The sequence below is a fragment of the Parasteatoda tepidariorum genome, chromosome 3, assembly GCF_043381705.1.
Source record: "Parasteatoda tepidariorum isolate YZ-2023 chromosome 3, CAS_Ptep_4.0, whole genome shotgun sequence".
NCBI lineage: Eukaryota > Metazoa > Arthropoda > Arachnida > Araneae > Theridiidae > Parasteatoda > Parasteatoda tepidariorum.
In genome coordinates, this window is record NC_092206.1 from 65,342,037 (window position 1) to 65,362,207 (window position 20,171).

The 20,171-nt window shown below is 28.5% G+C and overlaps 1 protein-coding gene across 9 annotated transcripts in view; it reads right to left on the bottom strand.

The window, feature by feature from the left end:
• Positions 1 to 20,171, bottom strand: part of LOC107445688 (dual oxidase maturation factor 1) — a 153,288-nt gene that overhangs the window by 41,370 nt on the left and 91,747 nt on the right. For 5 of the 9 annotated variants that reach the window (XM_071178768.1, XM_071178765.1, XM_071178761.1 and 2 more), the window contains 2 exons: positions 9,624 to 9,758; positions 871 to 933 (listed from right to left, as the gene is read on the bottom strand). The exons of the other annotated variants lie outside the window; for them this stretch is intronic. In XM_071178768.1, the coding sequence (XP_071034869.1) occupies positions 871 to 933; positions 9,624 to 9,758 (198 nt within the window). The remainder of the gene's footprint in view (positions 1 to 870; positions 934 to 9,623; positions 9,759 to 20,171) is intronic. 9 annotated transcript variants of the gene reach the window in all.

Consider the following 20,171-nt stretch of genomic DNA (forward strand, 5'->3'; position numbering starts at 1 on the left):
ATTCGAACCCAGTTTACCTCATTGGAGGGCGAACTACCTCTCCCCTGAGTCACCGCGGTTCTTTATAATTTGCTATCATTATTTTTTTTAATTTTAAGCACTTTCTACTTTTTTGATAAGCACTGGAAAATGTTTTCTGCAGTACTAAGTGCTGCACTGAGCCCAGTGTGCGAAGCCCTCTTCTTTATAGTATTATAAAGTAACTCTAAAATATTAACTTATTTGTGATAAAGGTATTTTGTTACAATTTAAAAATTGTTAAATGGAAAAAAAAAACTTTTCAAAATAATTTTCACTTTTACAATAATTTATCTTTTCTTTTACAAACTAGTAACTAGGTAACTAGGGTAAACTATGTGAAAAACTGTGTTTAGTCAACATACTCAAATAACAAAGAAAAGAAAATAACTTTAAAATTCTGAAACAATATTAAGAATTAGCTTCTCACACCATTAAGAATTAATCTCTTTAGCGAAAAAGATTTAACGTTGCTTTATAGTGATTTGAAACTAAATTAGACTTTCAGAAACAAGTCTGTGGATGAAGTTTCAGTAGCAAAATAATTATAATAATGAAAATTGCAAGTCTGCATAATTGATAGAAATTCTGGAGCATTTTTAACTATAATATATTGTTCGAATCTGATAAGACCCAAAATATGGTGTTAAGTTTAAAAAAATATTACTGCTATTTTTAAACTTTATTGCACGATGCTACTTTCAACTTTGAACAGAAACATAATTCAATTTAGCAGTCCATTATGGTTACAGTAAAATTTTCACCATATTATGGTTAAGGGTACAGACAATAGGATTCTCAGATATTCCGAGAATTCTTTTAAAATTTTCCGTTGATACTTCTTATACTTACGTCCCATCCATCCAAATCTTTCATTGTAATTTATGTCATCACTATTCTTGTGAATTGGTTTAGCTGAAAAGTAAGAGAAAGAAATCTTTAATATTCGGCATTTTCAATTTTTATTCAAATAAACAAATGATTGAAAAAATTTAGTGAGATTTTAAGAAACATTTATGAAAAAAATTGAGATTTCACGAGCAAAGATGCTATTTTAGTATTTTTTAACTGTACAACATCATTGATTTTGCTAAGTATTAAATTTCGGGGAGCTAAATGAATGAATGAAGGTACTGACAGCCTATTAGTGTTTTTCGGGGAAATAAAGAACCAAGTGTAGTTGGCAATGAAAGTAGGCAAAGAAAGTCTGTTTTTTTTTTCAAAATTAAAAAGGATAAAAAATATAAACAAAGCATAAGTCAGCATATAAATAAAGCTAATTTGCTCAAATTCTCTAAAATATCACTTAAAACTTCTACGCATTTAAAATCAATCATAAATAAAAATTCTCTTGCTTATAATTTCTTTAATGCTTCAGTGTTATTTAGTGAGAATTTTATGAATTAATTTAAACAAGAAAAAAATAATTTTTAAACTCATAACAAATAAAATATAAACAGCCGGGTAGACACTTTAGCATCCAATTCAATACTAGCAACTGGAGTTAAACTATTTGAAGATAGCTATTTAAATAGCATGTCATAAATATTTAAAATATTAAATAATATCAATTGTTTTACATAGCTTCTGAGATAATCAGTTATTGGCAACAGACTGAGATTATTACTATAGGAATCTTTTATTTACTATAGTACTCTTTATACAGTACAAGAATGAAAGTTTAAAATCGTGCATAGTGGTTTTTCGTGATTGCTGCTCTTAATAAGTAAATTTTATTCGAAACTTAGCTTACAAAGACAGCGATAACAAGATAGAGTATTTTTATACATTGTAACAAAGCCCTTAATTACTTTGAAGCCCTGGTCGAATGAGTCAATGTTTTTTTTTAGAATTATGATCTTTATAAGGGTTGTGAGTTTGTAACAGTTATTCATGAGATTAATTTCGGTCTGTCTCTAATTAGCACTCTCTACTAATTATGGAAATAGCACAAAATGTAAGGTTAAGTTCTGTCCATATCTAAATAGCACTCTATACTGATTATGGAAGTAGCAAAAAATATCTTGTAAGTTCTGTTCATCTCTATTCAGTAATATATATTCTGATTTTAAAAATGGCACAAAATATAAGGTTAATTTCTGTTCATCTCTAATTAACACTCTCTATACTAATTATGGAAATAGCACAAAATATCAGGTTAATTTCTGTTCTTCCCTAATTAGCACTCTCTATACTAATTACGGAAATAGCACAAAATATCAGGTAAGTTCTGTCCATCTCTAGCCAGTAATATATATTCTGATTTTAAAAATGGCACAAAATATAAAGTTAATTTCTGTTCATCTTTAGTCAACGATATCTATACTATTTACTAAAGAGATAGAAAATATCAAGAGGAAGACAAGTTCCAATTTTGAGAAAAAGAACGTTTATAATATTTTTGATATTTAAGTTACGACAATAAATGATGTTTTTTGTGCTCATATGAAAAAGCAAACATTATAAAAATATATTGACATTTCATCTTGGTGGAACAATCATGCTAAATCGGCCATTTTAAAAACAAAAGTTTACTAAATTGCTAAATATTTAAACCATTTTTTCGTTTTTAAAGTCATGATATTTTTTTTTACAAGATAGTACATTTAGTTTAAAATTAAAGCTTTTCCGTTTTTCTAAACAAAAACCTTTAACACGCCTTCTCAACGTTAAACTGTAATATCATTCCGAAAAATAAAGTTTTAAAATTTATGCTACTGTTTGGGCTTATAAAAATATACAAAAATTGAGAATTTTTCATGGATTTTAATAATTTTCATCAAAGTGGAAAAATCCTGCCAATTAGAGATTTTATAAAAACGTATTTAAAATTTTTTAAATATTTCAAATATTTTGCGTACGCAGACAGTTTAAAATTAAAAATATATATTACTGTTGACAATTGATTGAACTGACTAAAGGGAAAAAAAGAGGAATTTGCAGCTGCAAATAATAGCTGTCATCGGTCATGAAAAGATAAAAGAATAGAATACAGGAATCTTACAAGAACAAGTTTTTAATTAAAATGGATGGTAAATAATTGCCCGAAATCTAAATAGTTGCCGTTACATAACTGTATTGCAAATTTAAATATGTGTTTCGTGTGAATAATTAACCGCGGTATGTTCACTTGTCCTTCGAAATAAATTCAGACCACAGTTGTCCTTGATTGTGAATCAATCTTATTTTGTCTTTTGTTCATAAGGTGATTAATAGAAATTAAAACAGAAATCAAATCGATATATTTTATTCCATGAAGTGATTCGTTAGATTGATTATACAGATCTTGCACTACATGAATAATTAAAAACTAGTTGCACACGTGAGTATATTTACTAATACTTTATCAATGAAAAGGAAATGGATTTATGTAATCAGACATATAGGAGGAAGTTTCATCAATGAAAATATAATTGGCGTGTCTAACCAGTATGGAATGTGTTTTATCAATGCAAATATTATCGGCGTATTTAAATTCTTTTTTTATATAATCTACAAGTTTTAATGCAACTCTGTTCTTTTGTTTCCTAAATTTTTTTTGCATTGATACGTTATTCAGAGAGTAAGAGGACTATTTTCATTTTAATGTATGATGCTGTTTTTTGTACTTATAACTTAGGTTTTTCTACTTTTTGTTTTATTTTATTCATTGAAATGTATTCTAAATTTTACTAAGCTTTAACTATTAACACAGTAAGTATTTATAAACTTTACAAGCAGTAAAAATACTTACAGCATTAAAATTTAAAACATGGTAACTGGATTCAAAAGAATACAATTTTAATGAATAAAATAAAGCATGAAAAGTATGAAAGGACTACTTTAAATGTCAGCATCTTTAATATCTTATCTGGTTTTCAACTAACATATTATCTAATTTTTAACAAATTTCTTTCAAATTTTAAAATAATGTTTTGTTATTAGTTAAAAATTGCTCTAAAAAATTAGTTTAATTTTATAAAGAAAACGTAATTCAAAAAAATAGTTTATAAAACTTATAGCATACTTCTATGAATATTTAAACTAGGTCAACGAAATTTGATGCAGCAATAGCATATGATATCCAAAGTAATCGATACAATTTGCAATGATTTTTGCTTTCTTTTTAGCATAGGTAATTCAGAAACACTTTTTTTCGTTCGTAATTTATTGCTTGCCCCTCAAACCTCTGAAAGATTTAAACTTTATTCATGAGTATGAGAAGTCGCATGACCAAAACACCTAATAAGTTATAAAATGTGTTTCATGCTTCTGGGAAATTTGAAAAAAATTGCCAAAAACTGAAAGTTTCTCTTCCATTATTGTAGTAAAGCCTTGGCGTACCTAGCCCCAGAGCTACGCATTCATTGTAAAGCAGAGTGCATACTAAATTGCAATTTTTTTAAAAAAAAACAAATTGCTGCAAAAATTTTTGGAAGCTTTACTGTTGTTCGTAATGTAATTGGGGAGAAATTCATCGCTTTGCTAGAGGAATATTTCAAGCCTTATATTCCAGGTATCCCAAAAATAACCAAACTTTAGAAAAAGCAATGAATGTAAAATAGAAGGAAACACAAATTTATACTACGTTCGGTTTAGGAAACCAGATCGCCTAACTTGCAAATGAATACCCATAGCTATTAGTATTTCCTCTCAGTCACAAAATTAGCCGATAAACTTTATAACTAATTTTGGTTTCCGAAGCAGAAAATAAAACTTACATTTTTATTTCTTTTTCTATTTTTCGCTGATTTTTTTGATCATTGGTTAATTTTGGTGCACCCAGTAGAAATGCACCCGGTATAAAAAAGGGAATGAGTGATAAAGTGATAAAGGGAAGAATTTGAGTGGGTTTTTCTCATAACACCAAAACCGGTTTTGAGAGGATTTTGAAATATGAAAAGTGATGGGAAGAAAAATTTTAAACCATCCTAAAATATCGTTCAAAAATTTGAATTTATTTTCCCTTAGGAGAAGCGTTTGAAAGATGACTTAGCATTGGTTTCACATTAGGTATTGTTATTAATAGAGCCCGGATTTTGATGACCTAAAAAATCTCAACTAATGCCCTTAAGTGCAAAAAATGCCCTTAAAAATCCAAAAATTGCGCAAAAAATGCCTTATATAAAGTAAAAATATTGAATTAAAAAAATGTTTTGCTCTTTAAAATTATTATGAGTCATTTAAAAAGTATAAAGCAGTGCAATACTTGTTCTACGTTCATTAAAGTTTGAAAAATTTGTTTTATATCCTAAAATAACAAAAAAAGGAAAATATATTGACACCAAAATATTTTTATTTTGTATAGAAGCTTTAATGGATATAACAACTTCCATCTCATAATATTACTAAATATCAGAATTACATTGGATTATTAAATGTTTTTTGATAATTTGAAATGTAAACGAGCGTCTCTTGTCTGAAAGTAAATTTTCATTCCTGCAGAAGCTTCTTTCAACGTCTACTGATGTTATAGGTGCGTACTTGAAAAAGACGGTCTCACTTACTGATAATTCTTCTTCAATTTGAAAAGATTTTGCTTCACCTGTTAATATTCTGCAGATTTTCTTCATTGTTTGGAAGCCAGAGTAATAATGAAAATTGATAAAAAAATAATCAAAATTGGAAAAAATTAACAAAAAACTTTAAAAAATGCATTAAAATGCAAAATACGCCCCAAAATTTAAAGAAAAATGCCCTATAACTCTAAAAAATGCTCTAAAAGATAAAAAAAGGTCCAAAAATGCAAAAAATGCAAATGTCATCAAAATACGGGCCTTAGTTATTAATATATAAATGTAGATGATTCTGTTTTATGAAATACTTAAAATATAGCACCCTATATATTTGTTCACTTACTGCCCTATTTTATCAAATCAGTAAGCCATTGAGATTTTATTGCACGGTCTTTAATTATTTATATTTAGCATTGTTTTAATTGGGACCTTGCACTTCAAAAGGAAGATCATGGATAGCCACACTTCCGACTTATAACGTCAGTGCCAACTAATTGTTTTTATAACCGTCATTGAACAGCCGACCCAATTTTAGGTTTAAGACTACCAATGTTCAACTCAATAACCTTGTATCTAATCCAGAAGACAAGGGAACTCCTGGATCAAGCATTGGGAGAGATGTTGCCTTCGTGAAAAGACTTTTTGATGAAACCAACCCGCATTTACGTTACATGGAGAGCAAAACCACTAAAACCTCTCACGGTTAGCCTGACGGTAAGGGAACTCTAACCCATGATCCGCCTTACACTAAGGATATTTTACGTCCGTGCTGTGGTTGGTGAGAGCCGGGTGCGGAATATGCATTGACCAGTCATTACAGGGATTCCCTGTTTACCTCATTGGGAGACGAGCGCCCTATCCCCTGAACCACCATGGCTCAAGCTGATCATTTATAAGCAAAATGGCTTGTTAAAGTTGGGCTAAGTTTCTCCTCATAAGTTAGAATGTTAATTAACATGAAGTTAATACAGAGCCGTATCGAATATCGAATTTGCTGAAATATAATATTTTGTCGTCTAGTCTTTAACTTTGATTTATTATTCGTTTATGCATTATATTGCACCATGATTTATTTTTGTTTTGCATACCTGGCAACTTCAACGCATAATTAGTTTGTTTATGTTTTACATGGCTACTTGCCCATCTTTGCATTAAATAAGAAATATATGGTGAAAGAACTGAAATCTTTGTGAGAAAATCTTTGTGAATGAATATAGATTATGTCACTTAAGAAAATTGATACTCAACGGGCTAGGCTTACGCGAAATGGAATGGAAAGAACAGTTGCTAACGTAGCAAATACCACGTTACAACCAATCAGGATCGAGATACCCCCCACTACGTCACTTGCAGGTATTCCTTTATCCACAAGTAAAATCAACACGAAGAGACATCACTAAAACTATCTGAAACCTCGTATTTATTTTTCTTATAGTTTTGCTTTTGAAACTTGTCGCGGTTAGCATGAAAAATGTAGAAGCAACGGATATTAAAAAAAGGTGAGTTATGTACTAAAGGCAATATTTAATAGAAGAAATTATTTCGTTGTGATAAATTTTGGCAATCTTAGGTTTGTTGCGAGTAATAGCATCATTTTCTGTACCGAATGATACTGCGTAGGAGTAATCATCATTTTGACCAAACATCTAAAAGCTTGTTTTGCTTAATGTAATAACGGTAAAATCACCGAAAAAGGGAACGAATAATACTAATAAGAAAATATTCAAATTATTTCAGCTTTTCTAATTGTGATGGTATAGGTCTCTAAATTGTAGGCAGGATTGCAGATTACAGTGGAGAACAATTTGTTGCATTTATTTGATAATACTTGATTAATCCTTGATCCTGCTTAATTCGATGGAAGAGATTTCAATTCTGACAGTAATTTAGCTCCGAAAGTTACGGATTTTTTTTAAATGAAATTTTTAGTTAAGTTTTTTTTTTATCGAAATGTAAATGTTCTAAAACGTTATATATAACAGAAGGTCTCATAAATGTTGCGACAAACTTCTAGGAGAGTTAAAACTCGTCAGGATTAAAATTGCTTCGAAACCGGAAATGTCATCGGACGCGGCTAGTCCCCTCTTTCCTATTATCAGGCCTGCCAACTACTATGCTTTTTGCAAAATATTCTACAGAGTGGTAGACATTTTAAAACCTAAGCTTTCAGAATTTTTGGTATTTTTACTAACATTTCGAAAACCTGACCGCGAAAGAGCTGGTACAAAGTGGCGTTGCATATGAGCATTTGGAAAATAAGTTTAAATAAATAAAAAATAATACATTAAACTACAGATATAGCTAACACTAGAATAAATTTTTACAAAAAGCCGAAAAAAGTTGCCTACCCTGTGTTACGACCAATTTTGTAGCACATGAACAAACAATTCATAATAGGGTAGCGACTCGAGCTGTGAAGGAAGATATTTTCATGCTAATTTTAATCTTGATGATTTGCCCTAATTCTCATAGAAGTTTGTCTCAACATTTAAGCGACCCCTTGTTATAAATAACTTTCTTGAACTTGTACATCTCGACAAAAAATAGACTAATTATGACAGTTCAAAAAATTGTTCCAAATGTCAATCAAATAATTAATCCATTTATTGACATTTTTGTTTCATCGATAGGAAGTTAGAGCATATTCAGATATTTTATAAAAATGTGTGAGCATATTACGAAATATAGTTTAAAACTGTATTTTTCTTCGGGTTCAATCGATTCAGGTTATTTTTTTATTTATTTTAATTTACGGAGAGCAAACAAAGCAAAATCATCAAAAGTAAATAATTTAAAAAAAGTATAGATTCAAAATTTCTATGATGTAGGGGCGTATCCGTGATGATGCAGCCGAGGAAAGAAAAAAATGCAAATTTTCGATACTTTTCAAATATTTTTATTTTTCATAAATAAAACGATTATTCTTTGAGATTATAGCTATGCGTGGTGGGCAACAATTGTTTAAAAAGAAAGAAAGGTGTGTTCAAACATTAACCTAACATTGTTCGGGCGTTACCGTCATCCGCTTTTTTAATGGAAAAAATGGGAAATTAAATTTTAGATGAAAGTGTGAGAAAGGATTTTGTAGAATAAAAGATTAGGCATAAACACTTTATGCAACCACCAGACGTGAGATTAATAGTTTTGAAATTTGTGTTAGTTATTTTTTTAATATGTCATTTGATTAAATAAATTCCTTGACTGACCCATATGATTTCGTCAATGCTTTTAAAAATTTCGATAATTATAGGATTTAAAAGATTGTAGCGAGAAGTGAAAATTATAAAAACATGCTTTAATTTTCAATACAAGATTTAATTAGGGCTTAGTTTTTTTCAATTTATGTTGATGATGTATTATTTGAAATGTAGGATATTCGAAAATATACTTAGTTTCAGAAGTTTGAAAGCTGAAAATTCTTTACAATTACGCAATTATTTAATTTAACCTACATTTTGGTAATCTTATTTTTCATTTTCAATCAATATATCTGTAAAATGTGTATAGTATGCAACAAAAATTTATAAAATAATTTTAAAGACACTTAAATTTTTATTATGTCAATTATTTAAACGAAAAATAGGATAAAAAGCAAGATTTCCAGAACATAGTTTGAAAAATCAATTTCGGGTAAAAAGAAACAAAATACATGTCCAATTAATTTTACGTGTTATTAACTAGAAAACCAAGTTCGTTGGGCTTCCAAGTGGTTTGCTCAGAAGATAAGCATTTTTTGATGTTTTTAAATAAGATTTTTGTATTTGTCCTAAATTTTAAATCTATAAACATTGACATACATCTTAAACTAGATTTAACTAGATCTGTTTCAAAAGCTCAATGAGCAAATTCAAGGAAAAATTAAAACCACGTCTCAGTTTTATCAAAAATCTAAAAAGACACTTATAATTTTAATACCTCTTTTTACAGTGACTGATTTTGCTAGTGATTCGTCAGATTTCGTTAAAACCATTTGCCAGTTTTATCCCCTCTTTTTTTGATGGATACCTTTGTTATACTCCGTATATTAAGAGTGTTGATTGAGGAACACTTTGTATATAGTTGTAGAAAATCAATTCAGATATTTTTTCATTAGTATACATTAGAGCTTACCTTGTAATGTTACATTAACACTGCTTAAGCCTATCCTGACACTTATATCAGCGAACAGCTTTTCTCTGGAAAATGCTCTGTATGGAGAACTGATAGATGCTTCAGATACGTGCCAATCAGTTCCATAATTCGTCACTGAAAAATAAACAGAAAATAAATTAAGCTTAATTTCTAAAAAACCATCCTAAAACCTAAAAATATACATTAGAGTAGTAGTAGTAATTTATGTCACGTTAGAGCTTCACAATGGGCAACTGGTGATGATTTGGGAAATATCTAAGGATGATTCGAAGATATGGCATCGCAATTTTGTTCCTCTACAGAGGGGATGGTTCCCCCCCCCCCCCGCTTTGGTAATCCGACTACCTGCACAAGAAGTTAAGCACTTTAGGGTAGAACAGTTTAACGAGGACCGATGCCGCACACCTTCCTTCACATGCTGTTCAAAGTGGCTCCCCACCCATCCACTGACTGCTGCTAGTGATGCTTGACTTTGGTGTTCGACCTTTTATTTAAACAGAGCTGTGAAGGCTCAGGGGATAAAACATTCGAATCCCAGCGATGACCGGTCGATGCGACCAGTCATTGCTGAGGCTTGCCGCATACGGCTTGCACCGACCACAATGTCGATGTAAAATATCCTAATATCCTCAGTGGTCGACTGATCATGTGTTAGAGTCCCCTTTCAGTCAGGCTAACAGTGGGAGGTTTTCGTAGTTTTTCTCACCATGCAACGCAAATATGGGTAAGTTCCATCATAAAGTCTTCCATGAAGGTAAATTTCCCTCAACGCTTGAGCGAGGAGTTCTTTTGTCTTCTGGATTGGGTTCAAAATTACAAGGCTACGAAGTTAAACATTAGATGGCATGAACCCAAAAAATTTGGTATGCTGTTCAACGACTGTTATAAAATAAAATAAAATCATTTGAAAAATAATAATGTACTTGGAACTTAGAACAAGTACAACTTGGTAAATTATAATTTAATTTATCCAATATTTCTTGATATCGATACATATTGTTTGAGAAAATTTCTACATTTTTATTTCCCTTTCGTGATAAGTTATGATAAGTTAGTTTTTCAGGTTACCTGTTCTTTTCTTTTGTTCCTTTTTTTTTTCTTTTTTATTCCTTTTTCCAAATTAAAACTTTTTCCATAAAATTAAAACTTATAACATGAAATCTAATTCAAATTTTAATTTTATTTAATTTAAATTTCAAAGTTTTTAGAATTAACTAATAAATAATATAGTTCGAACATTTTCCAATAACTGCTCATTTATTTATTATAAATCTACCAGCATAATCATTAATTTTAATAAAATAAACACCACACTTAGTTGTAATGCTATAGAGATTCAGTGTTTCAATTCTAAAATAAACTATTATTGCTCATTAATAATGTTATTTTAAATAAATTTATGTATAATTATAGAAAATATTAAGTATGACCATTTGTTTTAGGAAGCAAAATAAAGTTCAAAATTAAAATCCACAAATATTTTATAAATACCAGCATTAAATATAGATATACAATTAGCTATGGGAGCATTGAAAATGAACAGTCATGCTTTAATCCTTTGACGAAGATGGGGCACCCATTTGTCTATTTTTTTTCTGACACTCAATTAGCAAGTACAAATATGTTTTGGTATTTTTAAATATAAAAAAAAAATACTCCGATTGTTAATAAAAAACATCTGTTAGATTATCGGAATTATATTTGTACTAAAATATAAAACCTAAAAAAAAGCAGCTTGAAATTTTTTTTCCTTCCTATACACAAATTTATCAATAATTGATTTTAAATATAAAAGAAATTTCAATGATAAATAAATGTTTCTCTTAAATCTAAATAACTGCAAATAAGTGCAAATTTGAAAAAAAAAAATCAGCTGTGTTTGGAAGATTTTATCTTTAAGCAGAAGAAGACACCAGTGTTTCATGCTGTATTTCATAAGCATAAGTTATTAAAATACTAAATATAATAATTTTAACTTATTTTGTCTTAAATTAATACAAAATAATAAAAAAAGTATGAAAGATATGTTTCATAAAAATTCAGCTTATAAGGGTTAAATCTAGGCAATAAAGATATTGGTTTTAATTGAATAAAAAATTTAATTGCACAATAGCAAAAAGTGGCTAGATTTTGTCAAATACAAGAGACATTACTTATTCAAAGTAAGAAAAATAGCGTAATGCAGCAAACTGAGTTATGAGAAAAAATTAAAAGTCAATACAAGGAAAATAAGAGAAGTCACTACTATTCAGCTATCACGAGGACTCCCCACTGAAAATCTAACGTTGACTGTTGCTAAGGTAACTAGAGTTATGTAATTTCTAATGAGAAAGAATTGAAGACATAATAAGAGTCTTCCAATCTAAACCAATATGAAACGGTTAACACCACACCCGTATTAGATGTGTGGATCACAGAAACACGAGTCTGATATCTGGAGGAACTCTCGTGATAGTCGGACAGTATTATCACTATAATGCTTCGTGTTCATATGAGTTCATGCTTAGTGTTCAAATGAGTTGTAACAGGTGTTTATATGTGAAAGATAAGTCCTTTGATGAAACATTAAATGAATACATAGTTAAAAATGTTTATATAATTTCATAACATGAAATTAAAAGGTAAATTGCTTTGGAGAAAATTTTAATACAGTTTTTAAATGGACAGTGGCACGTGATCAGTAAATTACCCTGAAGGTCAGTTTTTTTCTTCAGTTCGGCACGCATTATAATCAGCTTAGATAATGCAAACAATCATTTTTGAATCAAGTCGTGCTAAAATGTTAGGCACCGTAACCTCGAATTCTTTCAATCATAATTTCGATTAAATGTTCACAAAAAAAATCGTTATTTAAATTTTTGTCACTAATGTTACTATTGCTAGAAACAAGGAGATTTACGGAAGAAAATTCTTGATTAGAAACATTACTACGTCATGCGTGATATGCGTAGTTAATTAGTTTTTAAACTTACAAAATAAAAATACTACTAAAATAATTTTGTAAAAAGATTCTCTGGATGTATGTGCGAAGTCACTCTTAAGGAAAAAGATTGATTTCTCGTGTTTGTTTTTGATGATGACAAATTTGAAATAAAAAATAAATACCTAACAATTTAAAAATGACTAAAATATTTTGTGAATTCCCCCCCCCTCAATTTTGTAATTATCATACTTTTCAACTAATATTTAGAAGTATAGAGATGTCTAAGCTGACGTCACTTCACTTACTTGTCTACTGGAAATCTATCAATGATCAAAGAGTTGCAGATAATCAATAGAAATACGTTTCTTGTAAATCGAATCGTGATAGGAATCGAATCGTCCAATAAGAATTGTGGAAGCAAAAATTGATTGATTCATTACATTAGGTAACGCAGTTAAGCCTCTGATTCGGAAATGTCTGCGCAATTTACCCTGATAATAGTATTTGTAATGTTTCCAGCCTAATGCCAAGATTTGGAAACTGAAATAATTTATCTAATGGAATCCTATACTTAAAATCGAATTCATTTTTGAAAGAAAAAAGAAAGATATAAGGAAAAAGTTGAAGATAAACTAAACACAATAAAAAAGTTTAATTTTGTTTTTTAATTGTATTTAAAAGTTAAAGAATAAAATTTTAATACAAAAAAGAACTTACTTTTTTAAGAAGGCCATATTTATAAATGTATGTTTAGATCTGTCCCTAGTGTCACCTATACATTTCAGTTAAATTGTTCCAAATCTAAATTCCTCTAAATATTTGAGTGATAATGTTGTTTCAATTTAAACAATTAACAACATATTTTTGACCCGAGATTTTAAGGTTTATTATTTTTTTTAATTTTCTATTTCTATTTGTTTGAACTGAATCTAATTGAATTAAAATGTATTTAAATCTACTACTCAATACAATATTTTCATAGAAAGTTGTTGAATTTCATAATTAAATAGTTTATTAAATTTTATCACCGTTTATAAACAGTGGAACCAATGGACGGAAGTTTTCAAATTATTATGCTGGAAACCTTGTAGTTTTAAACCTAGCTTGGAACTCCTGGATCCAGCAGCGAGACTAACAATTTACTTTTTGAGCAAGTTGTTCAGTTTAAATATTTGGCAACAGTTGTAAAAAATACTGAAAAAAATATTGATATTAAGAATCGAATCAATATGACTAACAGATGCTATTATAGACAACGAAACCAGTTTAAATCGAAACATGTAAACAGTGGAATAAATATATTGATGTACAGGATATTAGTAAGATCAATAGTTTCATATGGAATGGGGTATTAGGAAATGAAGGAATCACATGTAGACAAACAGATAACCTTAAAACTAGAAAAATATTTTGATAATTTTTTTTTTAGTAGTAAAGGAAAAAGGAATCTAGAGAATAGAATATTATAAAGAATTACAACAAAAATTTAGAGATCTTTATATAGTAAAAGTATTTAAAGTCTCATGCCATACATACAGGTATAGACATAAAAATCTGGTGAATAAAATAGAATAAACTAACACTTTAAAGTCCAAGGGAAGAAGAAAGGGTTGCAGTCTACGTGTAAAGTTGTAAAGCAATATGGAAGCTGGCGGAAACTCATGAACTACAGTTTAGGAAAAACGAGAGGTCTTCCTGAGTAAAACTAACTCTCATTAGTAAGTGGCAAAATAAAACCATGAAAACAATTTTAAACAGTCAGCCTATCAGTTATGGCAATTTCGCTTTGCTTATTTGCTGTGACTTTCTAAATGAATTGAAATTTTTTGCTCTCAGTTATAAAATTCATTTATCCAAAGATAATTCCACTAAAAAAAATTACTTTTAGTAAATATTAATCATTTTTTAATATTTTATTTAATAGTTGTCGAAAAAGATCAACATAGCCAAATTTTGTATTGCAAGAATTGTAAGGTATACAACTTTCTTACATCCTTTTAAAGAATGCAATATTACAATGTCAAAATACAACATATGAGAGAAATCAGTCGAATGGTTGCTGAGAAGTCTAATTTTAAGTAGATGGTTTTTTTTAAAATTTGATTTCTCGGAAACTAATGGTTTTTTTAAATTATTTTTATTTATTTATTTATTTTTGCTTTGCGTAATGTACATAAATGGTTTTTTAATGAGAACATTCGTAATGAGTTATATTACATGAGTTATATTGAAATATTTCATGTCTCTCCCATGTTATGTTGTATCATTCCCTCAAGGAGTTTACCTTTTCAGATATATACGGGTTCCATAACCCCAAGACAGTGTTCTTTCGTTTTATTTATTTAATTACTTATTTTCCTGTTTTTTGCTTTCAACTTAATTACAACACTGTTTTAGTTATCTCGAATAACAGTGCAACCAGTTCCTGCTTTTTTTTGCTGCTGAACTTGATTTTCCATCCAATTCAAAGCAACCTTGCAATCTTTTGTCCTTTCATTTTGTTTAAGAAAGCTTTAAGTAAAGGGCAACTTTTAATTTCGCTACTTACGGTATACAATGTGCCTTATTTTGGTCCGGTGTCGCTGCATTCGATACTTACGTTTCATTTAATCAATATATTTAAATTAGTACTAAAATTTGTTCTTACATTTTACGATGTAATTTGTTCTCATATTTGACTTTGAAATTAGTTTCTATGCTTTGCATTGTAATTTTATGTTGTTCTTACAGGACTATAAGGTAAATGAGCACTGTTGTGAATTTTTGTAAGTGACTCATATATATTTATTAGTTCCAAGCTAAATGAATTTTTAAGGTCATTTCTATGAATTTTGTTTCATGATGCTTCAATACTCATGGCTAGCGTTTATTCTATGTAAAACGGCAAATTGGATTTAATATTTGGCAAATTTTAAAAATAAGTGCAAATTTTGACAAATCTTCAGGAATGATTACAATAAACTCGAAAGCTCTCGAAATTTCCCTAATCTCAAAGCGTTTTAAAATGAAAATTTCTAGAAAGGCTTGTTCACTCCGTAAACTTTTCATCTATCCATTTTTTCAGAAATAAAGTCTGCAAAATATACACAATATAGGTGAAACATTAAAATTTAATGAATAATTAAAAAAACGTACTAAAGACTAAAAATTCCATATCAAATTTCTTTCAGTACCGGAGTATTGATATTTTCGGCAGTATGCATATATTTTTGCAGAGAATTCCAAATACATAAGGTATTCTCTTGTAACAGTGAATTAAAAACTTCCTATTCTAGGGGTTGTAGAATTATATTGTTGTGAAGAAAATATCGAAAATTCTTCTGTAATCTCATATTTTATGTTTTTTAATTCCGGAAAGTCATTCTCCACAGGTAGTGCTTTATTTTGTTATTTAAATATTAGTTTGCTATCCCATGTGTAAATTTTTTTACTCAACTCAGACTAAGATCCTAAACATGCAGGATATACCATAAAGGTTTTTTTTATTACATATATTTAGAATCCCTCTTGAAAATTTTTTCAAAAAATAAACAGCAGGCATCTAAAATTAATGTTAATGCAAAAAAAAAGAAGAAAAAAAGTGCTTTCAAAATCTAACAAATCATTGCTGAGAAAGGTGAGAATGAAAACATCAAAACCTATTTGATAGCCGTAATTAAAAGAGCGAGAAACACCTTTAGCTCTTATCAAGAAATCGAGAAATTTATTTCTCGATTTCGAATTTCTTATCAAGAAATTTTGTTTTAATCCTATCTCCCTCACAGATTTAATTTAACGATTTTGTTTCTTCTTGCTTAAACATTAATTTGAAACTTCTATTATGCATATATATTTTTTTAACTTCCCTTTTTAGAAATGTTGCGATTACGATAGAAAGTGCGATTTAAAGAGAATACGAAATAACTTGCATACATTAAGAGTGGTGAATACAGAAAAACTTGTATAAAGAAACAATCTGAGATCCCCACTCATCAGAATGAGTTAAATAAGAATGAATGCAGTCCTGATGTATAGTAATAATAATTTTTAAACAATACCATTCCATGGCTTTCAAGTTCAATGGTCAACGAGGAAACCTATTTGCAGTAGAAACAATGTTTATTGTTTTGGTTTAAAAAAATCGTAATTTTTTTTTTTTACCCAACACTATAAATCAATCATACAAAAACATGTATAAAAGATCTATAAGTTCAGCAGTTATGTATTTATGTGCTGGTGAAGTATGCAAATGTTTAGAAAATTCTTATTTTAATTATTGTTATACTACCACTATGTGGAATCTTTAAGACCGACAGCAGAAGTTGGCAGTTATGCTAACTTGTTATGAGAGAGTTGCCTTATAAAAGAATAGAAAGTCGGTTTGCATGATCGAATAGTAGAGCAATTTATGTTTATTCATGTTCTATGATTTATAAACTAGTACAACTTGAGTCTTCGTGTACATGATTTGTCGGGTTTGGGGTAATATGATGATCAGCCATATTTTTAAGCAGTTGCGAGATCTTTTTTGGAGAAATAAAATGATTCTTTTTTTTTTTTTTTTTTTACATACGAAATATTTCTGTTTATTTCGCTGCCAGAAATTTATGAGGGATCTATCTGGAAACAATAGTAAAGAACAATTAGAAAACTTGAGGGAACAATTTACATTTGAGAAACATGTGGCTTATCATTGGTACGGCTCAAGTTCCTTCATTGTAATATTTTATGTACTGATGTATAATTCTCTAAAGTGGTTTCTCAGTGATTTTCATTATTGTATTAAGGCAGTTAACTCAATTAATTGGCTTGAAATATTCCTTTCAATTATTTACTCTTGTAATTAATTGTATAAATTTTCATTGAAAACAGAAACGAATTTAAACCTTAGAAGTATTTCCACCGAAGATTTTGAAAACACTGTTTTTTCTCTACATTTTACCCATTTATAATAATATGTATATTTTTTTAAAAAAAGGGGGTGAAAAGAAGCTTTAAAAATTTGATATTGCTTCTCAAAGCGTTTTCTTTCTATTCGTTCGTATTCTTATCTTATATTTTCTGTAGAATTTTAAGAGATTCTTTGAATTTTCCTTCATAATAAGTGAACACTATGAGAAAATGGAAGCAGAAAAATTTTAACTTCCTTTCTACTTTAACCTTAAGATTTTTTTTCGAGATGGTACTTTTTTTACGAGTGTAGCATAGTTTTTTTTATTTTATCTCTAATCTTTGTTTAGAAATCTCAAATAAGAAATTTGGATAAAATTTGAGCTTAGTTTGATAATTGTTAGAATTGTTGAAGGGAATCTAATGTTTTTTGCTGATAATAAAATTAGTTTATCCAAAAATAAATTTTCATAAATATTTATTATTTTTATTATTTTACATAAATTATTGTTTTAAGGATTTTAATGACTTGGAAAAATTATACATATTTTTATAACAATTTAAATGAGAAAATTTAAAATTTTATAAAAACAAAACGAATAGTTTCTTAGCAATAACACTTAACAAAAAGTTGTATTTTTGAAATTTCTATATCAGAAGAGCTATTAGATCGATTTTATTCGAATTTTGTATTTTTCCATTTAAAATTAGAAGTTAAAACTACAGTATAATTGGTATAATATCTTAATTTTTTTAACAACCTAGCCGCTTATAACATACTTTTGTGTCCCAACAAAACATTAACCTGAAAATAACGTGCTTACAGTTACTGAACTTGTTATGTTATTCAGTTTCTGCTTTTCACAAATCATTAATTGTATCTTATTTTTAATAAATTCTCTTGGTTTGAAAAGAATTTATTTATATGATATCCAATATCATTTTTAATTTTTATTTTACATTTCGTTCACAACAGTTAAAGCAATATTATATTTCTGAACTGCATGGAATTGAAAAAGTGATTCGTCTTTATTGGATATTTTTAACTTAATTCTTTGATATCTGGATCAATACCTTTGATTTTTCCTGTTCATTCTAGGGTTTAAAAATTTATTTCAATAAATAAAATTATTTAAAATTGCAAAAATAATACGAAAAACTGGATTTCGTTTCTGTCTGATTTTTCAGCTGATTTTCGTTATCGTTGATCCAACAGGTTTTTCGAAAACTTACGCCTAAATGGACAATTACGCGATATAGTAACATGAAATGGATGTTATAATTTAAATATTAATCAGAGGTTAGTAGTGTTTAGTTAACAGCATGCCCCGTATTTTCAAAAAGTGATCTACTACCACTCTCTAACTTAGTGTTTTTCTCCTTAAGACAAGTCTATACTACCATTTGTATAACTTACTCAGAGTTCATAAACAAATAAAAAATTTCGTGTCATTAACTTTGTATTTAATCTATTATTTATATATCAAATGCCCGGTGCCTAGAGATAGGTTGATGATTTGAAAAGTCAAAGAAAAATGGAAGGCAGAAAGGTACTGCTGTGTTCTGCTTAGGAAATTAAATATATATTTTATTGCAAAGTTTTTCAACAGAGTGCGATGCCGACTAGGAGAATTATAAAGCAATATTTACAACTGCATAAAAAGCCATTCATATTTAAAGAATATTGAGCATCTATTAAATTTTTTATCAGGCGGCACTACGTTGTTGTTCAAATTGTAGTTATTTTGTAACATATTTTTAAAATTTTTTAATTAATGGATTGAATGAAGTTGAATAGTTTTGTAAGTAACTTTGAAAGTTGGTAAGAATAAGTTATGGTTTAATAAGCAGAATACTGAAAATCGATATTTCTATCTCTTTTTGTTTTTCTTTCATGAGTTTTTCCAGCCTTAGGTCATTTTTGAGACACCCCTTAATTCATTTACACGTCACAAGTGATGACACTTGCAACCAAATAACATACAATACAAATACTATGAAATTTTCAAAGTTTCAGAAAATACTGCAATTAATATAATTTATTAATTGCAGCTAAAATAATTAATCAACTACTACAACTATTTAACTACCTTCATAGTTATAAGCAAATGAATTTAAGTAATTTAAAAAGATATATTAAATATAAGATAGATGAAATGTGATGTCTTAAGTTCTGGTCTTAAGTTCTGTCTTAAGTAAAGTTCTGATGTCTGTAATGTCTTAAGTTACACTGAAAAAAACATCTTGCAAAAATTGAGTAAGCGAAATATATTAAAATTAATTAAGAAACAATTGTTTAAAAATTTGAATTGAATTTTTCAATTTTAATTTTAATTATGCAAACTATGAAATGATTAGAGTGTATAGTTGGAAAACTATTTTCGAAGCTAATGTTAATATTTCGCAAAAAGAACTATTTGATTTTCAAAAATCTGTCAGTAAACACTGTTTCATAATTCAATAATAAAATCATATGTTTAATAGTCTGATGTAAGATAGAGCTTCTTTAGTACAAGTTATTTTTTTTAAAAGCTTTCTATAGGCTTTGAGTTTAAGTTTTAAACAAATAGAATTTTTACTTTCATTGGATGCTAAAAAAATTATTTTCTTATCCCAAATGTTACAGTCTAATAAAAAGAACAATTACTATTCAAAATTCTGAGTCAATGCCATTCTCCGACTCGATAGTAATATATTCAATTCTTAAATAGTTTTATTACAAACTGTAATAAAAT